The following is a 14,451-nucleotide window of genomic DNA, read 5'->3' on the forward strand; positions in this document are numbered from 1 at the left end:
CACTGCCTCTACAATGGCGCTGCTAAAGACGACAACAAATAAATAAAACCCAGAAACACAATTCACTTAAAAGCAGACACTCAGCGGGAAAAAAAACACCAAAAAAACAAAACAAAAAACCCCCAAAAAAACAGCTCACGGGAAAACCGACCAGGAGAAAAGCCTACGCCTTGGGCGCCGCACGCACCTGCGCAGTCGCTGCAAGCCGCGCCTCTTGTTTGTGTCGGAGGCGCGGATTGGACAAGACATCTCGTGAGGAATGCGAGTTCTCGCGGGAACAATTTTCAAAAAGAACCCCGGTACTTACTTTAGCAGTGGTTCAGCTGAATGAACGGGACGGTTTTTCTGCGCTGAGGTGGATGTAGTGTCACGAATCCGGGCGCCCAGTGCTTGTGGACGGGCCTCTGGTTGCAGCAGCTGGGAAGTGTGAGGAGGGAGGTGAGGGCGAGGAGGGGGAGGGAAGAACCCGGTGGCCGCAGGCGAAACGCCTGCTCTCCCGGAACCTGAAGTCTCAGGAGTCGCTTTCCAGGTCGGTGTAGTCTTCCGTCGGACCGCCTCGCTGCCGGCCCGGCTGCTGATAAATACGGGTACCGGGTGGTCTTGATACCCAGTTCAGTAAACTCCGGGTATGAGTTCTCCAGTACCATGATCCCTAGCCGGTGGAACACACACACACACACACACACACACACAATGTATTCTCACCGTAGCATCTCATTGTATTTATTTAACAATGATTAGAGTTTGCAATGGTAACATTTTGGATGTATCGGGTTAAATGCTTTCCACCGTGCTTGCTTTTGAAGATGTGGCCCTCAGAAAGTTTAAAACCCCGATTGGCTCGCATGGTATTTCTGTTGAGGCCTAGTCAGCGTTCATGCGTTGTCAGCTTTAATGAGTCTAGTTAGAAGCTTTTGACTGTTCTTATAGATAAAACAAGGTGTTTACAAAACGATGCAGTGGGTCAGTGGTGGAAGTGGACTTAGAACTCAGGTGCTCATCCGCAGCGTCCTGCTAATGCCTTATGCGGGTTGTGTTTTCATGCCTTTAATGCCTTGTGCAGGTTGTGGTTTTGAAAGGTTGGACCAAAAAGTGGTTAGAACATCAGGCTTTAGAGCTCCACTTTGATTTTTATGTCATTTATCCACATCCTGTATCATCTACCCTTCTCTCTCAAATCTATTCCAGTCAGGCTTTCAGCCCACTTCTACAGAACAGCCCTTGGGCCAGTGGTCTGCATTCATTGAAATCCAGTGGACAGTACGGTGCCGTTGTTGATTAGAGGTGTTGTCGTACAAATCAGGACTAAAACCTAATATCCCTTGGTTTTATATGACAGTATAAACTATGTACTTCTCGCCGGGCGGTGGTGGCGCACGCCTTTAATCCCAGCACTTGGGAAGCAGAGCCAGGCGGATCTCTGTGAGTTCGAGGCCAGCCTGGTCTACAGAGTGAGTTCCAGGAAAGGCGCAAAGCTACACAGAGAAACCCTGTCTAGAAAAACCAAAAAAAAAAAAAAAAAAAAACAAACAAAAAAAAAAAAAAACAAAAAAAACAAAAAACTATGTACTTCTCTTGCTCTGATATCACTGCATTTAGTTCCAGGTTCAGCTCAAGTGGTTGCATTTTCTCTTTATAGTAGACTGAAAACAGCAAGCATGGAGGCAGATATCACAGATCTTCGAAACAAACTCAGAGAGTGTGAAAAGGAGCGACTGAAAGCTGCACAGTATGGCTTGCAGCTGTTGGAGAGGCAAACTGAACTGCAGAATCAGTTGGATAAATGTCACGAGGAAATGATGACTGTGACTGAGGTAGGATCCTGAACACCTGTTTACAAGGACGTGCTTTCTGGGTGGTGGTGGCATACACCTTTAATCCCAGCACTCGGGAGGCAGAGGCAGGTGGATCTCTGTGAGTTCAAGGCCAGCCTGGTCTACAGAGTGAGTTCCAGGAAAGGCGCAAAGCTACACAGAGAAACCCTGTCTCGAAACCCTCCCCCCTCCCCCCCCCCGAAAAAAAAGAAGGAGGATGTGCTTAGGGACTATAAACTTGTTTTGTCTAGCAATTATTCATTCTTTTTTGAAGACCTAAATCTTACCTACCCTAGTTCCACTGAAAAAGAGAATGAACTAAATGAATTTCCAGTGTTCTTTCCAACAGTGTGCTCGTGAGTTTGTAAAGTCAGATAACATTTGCTCCTTTCGATGCATTTAGTGCCAGGCTTTGTTTAGTCTACGCTCTACTTAAGTGACCTCACTTCTTTTCTAGTTCTAAACATCTAAGTGCTCCATGGCATCTCACCAAACCTTTAGTTCTCCCTGAAGGCTAAACTAGTGTATTCAAGGACCTGCCGTTAACGGACATCTCAAGCTTGACACAGAAAGAACAGCTCGTCCCCTGTCTTGCTAATTGAATGGTTTCTTGATTTAGTAAATGGATTGGCATTCATCCAGTTGCTTGAGCCTGAAGTCAAGAAGTCCCACATTTTATCCATTAACAAATCTAAGGACTTGACTTACATCTTAGTTAGGATTTCTATTGCTGCGATGAAACATTATGACCAAAAACAACTTGGAGAGGAAAGGGTTGATTTCATCTTACAGCTTGTAACCCATCATCTAGAGATGTCAGGGCAGGAGCCTGGAGGCAGGAACTGTTGTAGAGGCTATGGAGGAGTGCTATTCACTGGCTTGGCCAGCCTGTTTTCTGATACTATCCAGGACCACATGCCCAGGGGTGGCACCACCCATAGTGAGCTGAGCCTTCCCACATCAATCATTAACCAAGAAAATGCCTCACAAACTTACCTACAGGCCAGTCCTATGGAGGCATTTTCTCAGTTAAGATCTCCTCTTCCCATGTATGTCTAGGTTTGTGCTAAATTGATTTAAAAAGAATCCAACTAGCACAACCAAAGCATCTGCCTGGGACACTGCTGCTCTAGCCCAGACCACGGCCATCTTTCCACTGAACTGCTGCTGTAGCCTTCTAACTGGTTGCCAGCTTCCATCACTACCATTCAGTCTTCACACATCCAAGTGGTCATGAGAAAATACACAAGAAGTCTCGTTTCTTTCCTTCTGAAAACGCTACGGGGCTTTCTGTTCCATTTTCGGCAGAATCTGAGCTCTCTGCTTGGGTGTGCACCCCTGTGCTTTGGCCTCTGCCTAACTTATCGCCACCTCTCAAACCACTTTCCTTCCGTCTTTCCTGCACTGGCTTTATACTTGACGCTTCTTCCCCTGGAGTGACTTGTCCCTGCGCGTCTGGATTCCGTCCTCAACCTCAGACTTCCAGTGAAGTGTATTTCAGCAGAGCAAACACTGACTGTGATAGAAAGTTGTCAGATTTACTCTTAGTTCTCTGGAGTGCTGATTGTCTCCAGAGGTGCAAACTACATGAGAGGAAGTTTGTCTGCTCTGACTCACTGGTACACCCCTGTTGCCTGGCACACAAATACTGTTAAAACGACTAAGTCAGTTTAATACTAAATGCTTCGTCTTTTACCTTTGACTCTCAGAAGTTGAAATATATCAGGTAAAAATCACTAATGGCAGTTGTCATTATTCCAAGTACTCCTGTTTTTTTTTTTTAATTTTATAATTAATTTAATTTTACATATCAGCCACGGATTCCCCTGTCCTCCCACCCCCCAGTCTTCCTCCCCAATCTGCCCCCCATTCCCACCTCCTCCAAGGCAAGGTCTCCCATGGGGAGTCAGCCCAGCCTGGTAGATTCAGTTGAGGCAGGTCCAGTCCCCTCCTCCCTACACCAGGGCTGAGCAAAGTGTCTCAGCATAGGCCCTAGGTTCCAAAAAGCCAGCTCAAGCACCAAGTACAGGTCCCAATCCCACTGCCTGGGGGCCTCCTGAACAGTTCAAGCTCATCAACTGTCTCACTTATCCAGAGGGCCTGGTCCAGTTCCATGGGGGCTCCTCAGCTATTGGTTCACAGTTCACGTGTTTCCACTAGTTTGGCTATTTGTCCCTATGCTTTTTCCAGTCATGGTCTCAATATCTCTTGCTCATATAATCTCTTCTCTCTCTCGCCGATTGGACTCCTGGAGTTCCATTTGGGGCCTGGCCGTGGATCTCTGCATCTGCCTCCATCAGACACTGGATGAGAGTTCTATGATGACAGCCAGGGTGTTCGGCCATCTGATCACCAGAGTAGGTTAGCTCAGGCACTCTCTCGACCATTGCCAGTAGTCTACAGTGGAGGTATCTTTGTGGGTTTCTGGGGACCTCTCTAGCACTCTGCTTCTTCCTATTCCCATGGTGTCTTCATTTATCATGGTATCTCTTTCCTTGTTCTCCTACTCTGTTCCTGATCCAGCTGGGACCTCCCGCTCCCCTAAGCTCTCTTTCCCCCAACCCTTGCCCTCCATTACCCCCCCCCCCCCCCCCAACTCTCAGTTTGCTCATGTAGAACTCATCCATTTCTCTGTCGCTGGGCAATCCCTGTATCTTTCTTAGGGTCCTCTTTACTAGGTAGCCTCCCTGGAGTTGTGAGTTGCAGTCTGGTTATCCTTTGCTTTACATCTAGTATCCATTTATGAGTGAGTACATACCATGTTTGTCTTTCTGAGTCTGGGTTACCTCACTCAGGATGATATTTTCTAGTTCCATCCATTTGCCCGCAAACCTCATGATGTCATTGTTTTTCTCTGCTGAGTAGTACTCCATTGTGTGTATGTACCACATTTTCTTTATCCATTCTTCAGTTGAAGGGCATCCAGGTTGTTTCCAGGTTCTGGCTATTACAATAATGCTGCTATGAACATAGTTGAGCGTGTGTCCTTGTGGTATGATTGAGCATTCCTTGGGTATATGCCCAAGAGTGGTATGGCTGGGTCTTGAGGGAGTACTCCTGCTCTTGATAAGCCCTCAATGCCAGATCATAAACAAAGATTGCAAACCTCAGAGTGGAAATAAAGTCGCGTTACACAGTTATTTTGAAAATACCTCATCAAGTTTAGGTTTCCTTTGACATAGAGGAGCTTTGAGGGGAGTGATGTAAATAATTCCAGCTGTTTTTTCTTAATATCATTGAATTTTATTTATCTTTGTTTTGTTGTATTTAACGTTTTCATTTATTCTTTGAAATTTTTTACAGTATATTTTGATCATGTTCTTCCCCACCTCCCCCAGCTCTTTCCAGATTCTCTTTACCTCCCCACCCAACTTCATGTTTTTTCTCTCTCTTTAAAAAACACACAACAATCATGGAGTGCAATTTGTGTTGGCTGACGACTCCTGGGTGTGGGTTGTATCCTAGATTGTGGTTGACATACCCATTGTCACTCTGCTGAAGATTTCCTCTTTCCCAGCAGCTAGCCGTTGCAAATAGCTTCTTGGTTAGGGGTGGGATTTGTGCCCTCTTCCCTTCCTCTGTGGTGGAGTTTTGTCTGCCTGGAGTTTATGAAGGGCGTGTGCGTGCTGTCATAGTTCCCGTGAGTTCATATGTGTGTCTGCCCTGTTGTATGTGAAAAATGTTCTTTCCTTGAAGTCATCTATTACCTCTGGCTCTTAAAGTCTTTCTGCCCTCTCTTCAAATGGGTCTCAGAACCTTGAGGAGAAGGTGTGATATAAGACATCCCAATTAGGGCTGAGCATTCCAGAGTCTTTTACTCGCTGCCTGTTGTAAGTCTCTGCGTTAATTACCATTCACTGTGAGATCCTCCCTGATGAGAGTTGAGTGACATACTGAACTTTGGGTATAGCAGTATGTTATTAGTTGTTCCATTGCTGTGTTCATTTAGCAGACTAATAATTGTGGGTTCTCCCCTGGGGCCCATGACCTATCTAGCCTCAGGTTCTTGGCCTCACTGACAGTGTCAGGTATGGGTTTCATCTTATAGAAGGAGATGGGAGGGCTCAGATCCAAGTAAAAAGGTGGGTGATTATTCCCCTAACATTCAAGCCACTTTTGAACCAGCAGGCCTAACTTGTAGGCAAGTCATTAAATTGTGGTTCACGGGGCTCATAGGTGGGTAAGATTGATTATTACTTTTCTCCTCCGATGTTATACATAGTATTTTTCATCACTATGAACACTAGTCAGCAGCATGAAGCATCTAGCTGAATGCCAGCTAGATTTCTCCATGTTGGGTCTTATGGCAAGTTGTGGAGGGCAACCAATTGTAACATGAATTCCTAAATTGGTCTTTTAATTAAAAACCTGGAACCAGATATTGAGGATAAATGCTGAAAGATCAGAGAGACAAAGGAACAAGCCACTGCCATGTCTTACCTCTGGGATTCCTCAGCCTGAAAAGCTCTCCAGCTGAAAAGGGATTTAGTTCCTGTCTCCCCAAGCCTTATATACCTTTCTCTGCCCAGCATCACTTCTTTCCTAGTACTGGGATTAATGGTATTTATGCTTTCCAAATACTGGGATTAAAGGTGTGAGGTCTCAAGTGCTGGGATTAAAGGCGTGTGACTCCCAAGTACTGGGATTAAAGGTATGTGCCACTACTGCCTGGGTCTGTTTCTTTCCTAGACTGAGTCAATCTCATGTAATCCAGGGTGGCTTTGAACTCAGATCTAGACAGATCTCTGCCTCCCAGTGCTAGGATTAAAGGTGTGTGCCACCACTGCCTGGCCTCTATGTTTAATCTAGTGGCTTGTTCTGTTCTCTGATCTTTAGGCAAATTTTATTAGGATACACAATATATCACCACAACCAATAGCACTGGTAATATTTCCTGTAATGTTGAGGGAGGGCATGTGTGGGACCCCATTGACCAACAACTCAAAAATATGTAACCCTTTCCTGGTGTTAGGTTTTACTTGGTAGTATGTGATGTCTGATTTGGATATTGCACCTGCCCCCAATTAGATGGAAACACTGTTTAAACTCCTTTTGTAGATGTATACATGTCAGGATGCTTTTACAATCATTTCTTTCAAAAGTCTTTGTGTTGTCCCTCCCCATAATCCCTTCTCTAGCCTGCCTTGTCTTATGTTTTTTTTTTTAATTGAGAATTTTTTTTATTCATTTTACATACCAACCACAGATCCCCCTTTCTTCCCTCCTCCAACTCCCCCCTCAACCCACCCCCTAATTCCCTCCGAAAAGGTAAGGCCTCCCATGGGGATTCAGCAAAGCCTGGTTCATTCAGTTGAGGCAGGACCAAGCCCCTCCCCCTGCATCAAGGCTGTACAAGGTGTCCCACCATAGGTAATAGGCTCCAAAAAGCCAGCTCCTGCACCAGGGATGGATCCTGATCCTACTGCCACGGGCCCCTTAAGCAGACCAAACACACTGTCTCGCTTATGCAGAGGCCTAGTCCAGTCCCATGCAGGCTCCACAGCTGTTCATATGTTCCCACTAGCTTAGTTTGGTTGTCTCTGTAGGTTTCCTCATCATGATCTTGATTCCCCTTGCTCATAGAATTCCCTCTTCCCTTTCTTCAACTGGACTCCTGGAGCTCAGCCTGGTGCTTGGTTGTGGATCTCTGCATCTGCTTCCATCAGTTACTGGATGAAGGCTCTATGATGACAGTTAGGATATTTGTCTTATGTTTTTTAAAAAACCATTTAGAAGGAATAACAATACCTTTTTTTTTTTTTTTGTTTTTTTTTTGTTTTTTCGAGACAGGGTTTCTCTGTGTAGCTTTGCGCCTTTCCTGGAACTCACTTGGTAGCCCAGGCTGGCCTCGAATTCACAGAGATCCGCCTGGCTCTGCCTCCCGAGTGCTGGGATTAAAGGCGTGCGCCACCACCGCCCGGCAACAATACCTTTTTTTAACCTTAGTATGTTTTCATTCTGTGTTTAGTTTGTAAATGGTTTTTAGGTAACAACACTAAAAGTAAAGGTTAATTCAATATTTTTCCTTTTTATCTATTCTACTTTTTTTTTTCTGAAGGCATTATATAAGGAAGAGCATTTCATTTTCAAACAGTAATGCTTACTAGGAACATCTGGGTGCTAGTAAAGCATCCTTGTTTTGTTTTTCTTTCAGTAGGGATTGATAGACCGTCATGCTGTGGGTTTTTATCCTTCCTTGATAGTGAACTGAAGCAATTGCCATGCCTCCAGCATGGACATTAACATACTCCCCCATCTGCAGTTGGACTTTACAGTACAGTTGTCCGTAAATAATACATGGAAATTCCAAATCATAGAAATTATAAAGCTGAAGTGGTTGCATCCTGCCTGGGACAGGAATCACTGTCCAGGATACCTGAAGCAGATGGTGCTCCTCTCGACAATTTCTTGTCAGGTCATTAGTCATGTAACTGTGTCATCGTGCCTTACATGCCTCATCACTGTCACATGGGTATTATACTATCTCGCATCATAAGAACAGTAAGATTTTGAGAGAAAAATGGCACATAACTTTTTAATCTGCTCTTTACATTATTGGTTATATCTTTAATTTCTTACCGTGTCAAATTTAAAATTAAATTTTGTCAGGATAAATACTGTATATGGAGGAGGGGTGTGTGGTATTTGTAGGGTTTGGTACTGTTTGAGGATCCAGGCATCAGGCTGGGGTTCTGGAACATAACTCCTGCAGATAAGATGCAAATGATATCTGCTACTGTGCTGGAGTTTGGATGCCTGGCACAATATGATTGTGAACATGCTTCCCCTCTCTCTATTCTGTGCATCACAGCATCTGGCATCCATGAGCATTTCCTACCTCTACGTTGAAAACCTGGTCATACATCCGTTCCCTTAGAAAGCCTCCTCTTCCAAGTTCTCCCGTGTTCTACTGTGTAACATCCTTTGCCATCTGGCCATTATGCACTGTCTCTTATCTCTTAGTCATGGTGATATAGGCTCTCATAAAACATTCCATGCGATAGATAATGCCATAGTGGTAAGTCTACTCAGTTGTTGAAATAATAAGGATTACATTAGTCAGAATTATGGTGTGTACTTGAAAAGAATTCTTAGCTGTCTTGGAGTCTCTGTTTTGGGCACTTAGACTTAAGAATATGGCATATACATATTCCTTGAAGGCATAAACATGAGAGGTTTTCTTTTAATCACTTCATAATTCCTTGGGATTCTTTGCATAATATTAAGTAGAGTTAAATTTCTCCTTGGTCCTCCTTGCAGGATCTAGTTCTAAAAAAAAGCCTCCTCTTAGCCCACCCTTGTCCTCAGTACCGATCACTGTACTGACAGTTTTTAAGTGTGTGTCTGTTCTAGACTGACCTTGAGGTCAGGCGCCATGTTTTGTCTATCTCTGGGTTTGTTACCTGGCACGTTTGCTGGCTGTTTAAGTGAGCATGGAATGGAATGGACAGTTGTTGGGAGGACGGCTGACTGTCTTTGTAAGGTGGGTACAGTGATTTTGGTCTTGTGCTACCAAAGGTCCCTTTGCTTTTTCTTGTTGTCTCTCAAGTGGATTTTAATTGTGGAAAGATTCTGTTGTTGTACTGTGTTAAGTAAAAGGTAACTTTCCTAATAATCAGTCAAATTCCTACTTTTTGATGAGCTTGAGATAAGACTTGGCTGCTACCATGATGGTTGATGTTTAGCCAAGGGCAAGAATTTTTCAGGAAAGTCTTATCACTCGTCAGTATGGGGGTTCATTGAATTTGGAATCCAGAGAATGCTTCCTCCATCACCATTTCCACTGCTGGTTGTCAGGGCACCAGAGACCACAGATTGGGAAGCAGAAGTCAGTAATTTCCTGGGACCAGCGCCTTTCTATCTTCAGCTTGACTGTTTTGAGGCCACTGCAATCTCCACGTTTTGGGGTTCATTGGGACTGATTAGCAGGGTTGGGCTCATAGCTCATTTGGTAAAAGCTTACCTGAGTATAGTTCCCAGAACCCATACTTAAAAAGCTGACATGTTGGTACATGCTTATCAATTCTAGTGCAGGAGAGGCAGAAATAGGTGGGTTCCTGGGGTTCAGTTCACTGGCAGTCCCACCTAGTCTACTTGGCAGGCAAGTTGTAGGTCAGTGAGAGACTCTGTCCCCAAAATAAGATGGTATTGCCTGAGGAACAACACCTGAGACTGTTGTCTGGCCTACACTAACACACATGTACATGTGTGCTTGCCCACGTGAACATGCGTGTAACCCTGCCCACACCCCAGAAAAGTAAAAAATTGATAACTGCGTTGTTCCCAATTTGACAGGTGGTTGTTACTTGGATAGTAGCAAATGAAACAGGTATGAGCCAGTTTAAGATGCTAACTAATACCTAATGATTTAAGTTTTTTAATGCAATGAAGTGTGTTTTCAGAATTATAACCAAGAGAAGTATGCCCTACAAAGAGAAGTTGAGCTCAAGAGTCGGATGTTGGACAGTTTGAGCTGTGAATGTGAAACTGTGAAACAGCAACAGAAAATGCAGCTGGAGCAGCTGGAAATGCAGCTAAACAGAAGCCACAGGCAGGAAGTGAACGGCCTAAAAAACAAGGTTTGGATCTGTGTCAGCCAAACAGCCTGTGTTGTTTAGATGCCTGTGAGCATCGGGGGCGGGGGGTTGCTTAAGGACTAGCTGTGCAAAAAGGCCAATTATCAGTTTCCTCTGTCTTCATGTTTTGAGTGGAAACAGAGAGAAATAAGCTATGAAAGGAATTTGTGTACGTACTAGCCTTCTAATGATGTGAAATTATTTATTTAATTATTTAAATTGAGTATCTGAATATTTGTTTTTGGAATATATGTAATATTGGTATGGCCTCCTTATAGCGTGTGGTGTGGTTCACCTTGCAAGAGAACTAACTAGTCCTGTAGCAGTTCCTGCAGTTAGTAATGTGCTGCTACTCCACATACAAACCAGTACTGTCTTGTGAGTTAATGTGCTTTAGAGGTGAAACAAGTGTTTATGGAAGAAAAAATGAGGGAAGATCCAGTTTCCGAACAAAGTTTGTGAAGGATGTCATCTTATCTCCATTGTGACAGAACAGGATGCTACTGGCTAGGCAGACTGAGGACACTGAACAAAATACGAGCTAGAACTGTCAGCTGCTGTTTGAACTGAGGTTGTCAGACTGGGCTGTAAGTCCCGGTACTGAGCTTGTGCCGTGGTCTGCTGATTCCTCTTGTACTGGCTCCATTGTAAACAGTGGGCAGCTGTTCAGTGAGCGTCCCTTCACTCTCAGAACCCCCAACTGCCCTGGACCTCCAGTTTCCTCGAAGAAATCTAGGCTGTGCTTATCCTTCTCTTCATGTGGAGTTTGTACCCTGTTTTTTTCAGATCCTACTCTATGAAAACTTGATAAGATTTCTTTAATGCCCTATTTTCTCAGAAGTCTGTTTTTCAATTTTTAGTATTTTTATAGTGTCTTTTATTATTTTTCCATGTCTGTTTCCACCTATAATTTTTCATTAAAGTATAACATATTTTTCCATTTTGAATAATGGTATCGGTGAAATCAGAATCATCTTGTAGCACTGACAGGTAGTAATCCTGTTTGCAGCTAATCTGATTAGAGATATGGATAACTGGAAATGATGTATTCTTGTATTTCATTCCTGCATGGATTTAGCAGTTACCCTAATTACCTAAGCAGATATGATAGAGGAAATTTTGGGACTAGGTAAAGCAAAGATAATTATAAAGATGGGCTTTTTATAGAAGAAAGAGTAAATTTTAAAAAATGGTGTTGCCGATATTCTCAAACCATTTGTTTTAAAATTCTCAAGGTTTACTCATTATCTTTGTCTTATTTCTCACATTGAATCTGTCATTGAATTCCAAGGAGTTGACCTATAAGATCTCTCGGTAGCTCCTGTCCCTGTAGTCCAGACCATCATCACACTACTGTGGTCTTCTAATCAGGTTACCTGCTTGTGTCGTTGTTACCCATGTCTCTTCTTCTTAAGGGCTGGCTGGGGATGAGGACTGCTTCCCGTTCTTTACAGCTGCCTGGTGGTTGGTTATACCACCTTCAGTTGCCTCTAAACAAATCAGGTCTACTTGGGTGACTAGTGTGGGTTATTCCTGAATTTCTAGAACAATATAGGTCACTGTTTAAAAGATGCTTAGTAGATGGGGATGTAACTTGGTGAGAGATGTTTAAGTTGCAAACCCAAGACCCTGTGTTCGGTTCCCAGCACTGCAGTGGGAAGGGAAAGTTGCTTTGCTCATGTCACTGAGATCCAGCAAGTTTCTGTAGAGTAGCATCTAGAAAATCAGGTATAGACTCTAAATACAGTTTTCAGGATGGAAAGTCAAAGGAAACTCAAGGAACCCTCAGTTCAAAGGTTGTGCCTCTTTCTCTTTTCCTGATTTAGTTAGAGAAACTGAAAGTGGAACTAGATGAAGCAAGGTTAAGTGAAAAGCAGCTGAAGCAGAAGCTGGATCACCAAGAGGAAGTTCTCGCTCACAAATCGGAAGAGCTCCGGCTAATGTCTGAGCAGCGCATGCTCAATAGCATGTCTTCGGAGGTGCTGGCTCTTCAGATTGAGCTAACTCAAATGGAAGGTGTGAAGGTAATTTATATTTTAGGTGTTTCCTCATTTTACTTTAGAATCGTTGTGCATGTTCTTATAGTTGTTCTTAAGAAGCAGTTTGAGGACTGAAATGGTTTTGGATGTAACCAAAAAGCACTCTGCAGAGTTTTCAGGTGGATTAATTCATTCATAAAATAGTTTTCTATTTCATGATTACTTAAGGCAGATTTTACATTATGGAAACTCTGGAACCATTTATAGGCTTTTATTCTGATATTGGTTTGGATCATAAAAGCCCAATATACAGTGTTAGCATAGTAGAAATTAAAATGCATGTCAATATAGATTTTTCATTTCAAATGTGGATAATTAAAATTCAAAGGAAAAAGGGGCAGTTTCCAAGGTATTTTCATTGGCTTTCTGCCAAAAAATTCATTAATTAAAAACCTTTTAAAATTTACTTGGCAATCTTTGAATGGTTTTGTTTTAATATGAGGTGGGAGCCAATAGATGAATCAGCTGCTGTGTGAGAGATTATTCATGAGAACTCTGTATTCGTGTTGAATAGGCTGCTCTCAAGGAAGAGGTGGATGAACTGCAGTACAAACAAGAGCAACTGGAATGCTGCAATACTTCCTTAATGCACCAGGTAGACCGGCTTAAAGAAGAAAAAGAGGAGCGAGAGAAGGAAGCGGTGTCGTATTATAACGCCTTAGAGGTATGGTAAGAGTGCTGTCATGTGTCCAGTTAGTAACCCAGTGCCCTCTTGCTGATCTCCGCCAGTGAAACTGTTTTCCTTTCAATCTAGAAAGCTCGAATAGAAAATCAAGATCTTCAGGTGCAGTTGGGTCATGCCCTTCAGCAAGCCTTGGATCCCAACAGTAAAGGAAACTCCCTGTTTGCAGAGGTACTTACAAGTGTTCTCATGACCAAATTGACTAAATTGGCATTTCATTTACTACAAGAACAAACACATTAATACTTTCCAGGTGGAGGATCGAAGGGTGGCTATGGAACGCCAGCTCAACTTGATGAAAGTCAAGTATCAGTCAATGAAGAAGCAAAATGCATTCACCAGAGAGCAGATGAACAAAATGAAGGTATAGACTGGTAAAGGCTTTAAATCTGCTTTGTCTTAGCAGCTATATATAGGAAACTGTTTTCCTTCAGAAAGTATACTATGTAATTATTTGTAGAATTGCATGATTCTTTATATTTCAAACATCACCTTGGGAAGGCAGCTGCAAATTGCTTTAGTGGTTATTCATTGATTCACCAGGTAGACGGTGAGTCTTTTTGTCCAGTTTTTCATTTTTTGTGCATAGCACTGTGTGTTCTTGAGCATAACACTGTTGCCTACGTCATCTAGACTTACCTCTCTCACAGCTCTCACACTCAGGCTTATTTTTTATTGAACTCTGTACTGCTCATGGCCTCTTACCCCTGCAGCTCACTAAGTCAAGTAGACTGTCTTCCTTTCCTCATTACGAGAAGCTTAGAGCAGTGAGAAAGCAACAGTCCTCGCCGTACCCGTCCCTTGGAGCTGACCCTCCTCCCTTGTGCCCAGTGCTGCTAAGGTAGTAATAGATTGCTAGAAAGGCTCCCTCCTCATTTTCCTTCATAAGTGTTTTACCAAGACCATGAGGAAATTCAGTAATCAAACTTGGGAGTTAGACGAGCTACTTGAGATGGGGTGTTCGTTTTCATGTTGTAAATAGGAAGGTGCTGGCCAAAACCTGCCTTGTGGAGTTGTCCTGGACTTAACATGAAGTAAAACATTTACCCATCCTTGTCGTTAGTTTCTGTGAGTAACTTAACAATTTCCCCACTCACTTACAAATTCTAGAAGACCCCCAGTCGACCCATAGTGTTAATTCAAGTGATGAGTAGCAGGTGATGTTTGGCCAGGCTATGTACTCTCTGAATAGCATGCTGCCCGACCTCAGCATGTAGTTTCATGCATTTCACAGACACATAAATAATTATGTTAAAGACTTCCAATAACATAAAAGTAGTCAAAATAAGTACTTGAAAGTTACCCACAACAAAACTTTTGATGCAAATGTTTTCAGATTA

The 14,451-nt window shown here is 43.1% G+C and overlaps 1 protein-coding gene across 1 annotated transcript in view; it reads left to right on the forward strand.

The window, feature by feature from the left end:
• Window positions 1–281: 281 nt before the first annotated feature.
• The window catches only part of Spdl1 (spindle apparatus coiled-coil protein 1), a 28,232-nt gene continuing 14,062 nt past the window's right edge, over window positions 282–14,451 (forward strand). Inside the window, exons 1-7 of the mRNA XM_059270218.1 lie at window positions 282–438; window positions 1,640–1,814; window positions 10,217–10,393; window positions 12,217–12,414; window positions 12,944–13,093; window positions 13,184–13,282; window positions 13,365–13,475. Of these exons, the coding sequence (XP_059126201.1) occupies window positions 1,659–1,814; window positions 10,217–10,393; window positions 12,217–12,414; window positions 12,944–13,093; window positions 13,184–13,282; window positions 13,365–13,475 (891 nt within the window). The 5' untranslated portion in view covers window positions 282–438; window positions 1,640–1,658. The remainder of the gene's footprint in view (window positions 439–1,639; window positions 1,815–10,216; window positions 10,394–12,216; window positions 12,415–12,943; window positions 13,094–13,183; window positions 13,283–13,364; window positions 13,476–14,451) is intronic.

Source organism: Peromyscus eremicus, chromosome 8a (genome assembly GCF_949786415.1).
Source record: "Peromyscus eremicus chromosome 8a, PerEre_H2_v1, whole genome shotgun sequence".
Classification (NCBI taxonomy): Eukaryota; Metazoa; Chordata; class Mammalia; order Rodentia; family Cricetidae; genus Peromyscus; species Peromyscus eremicus.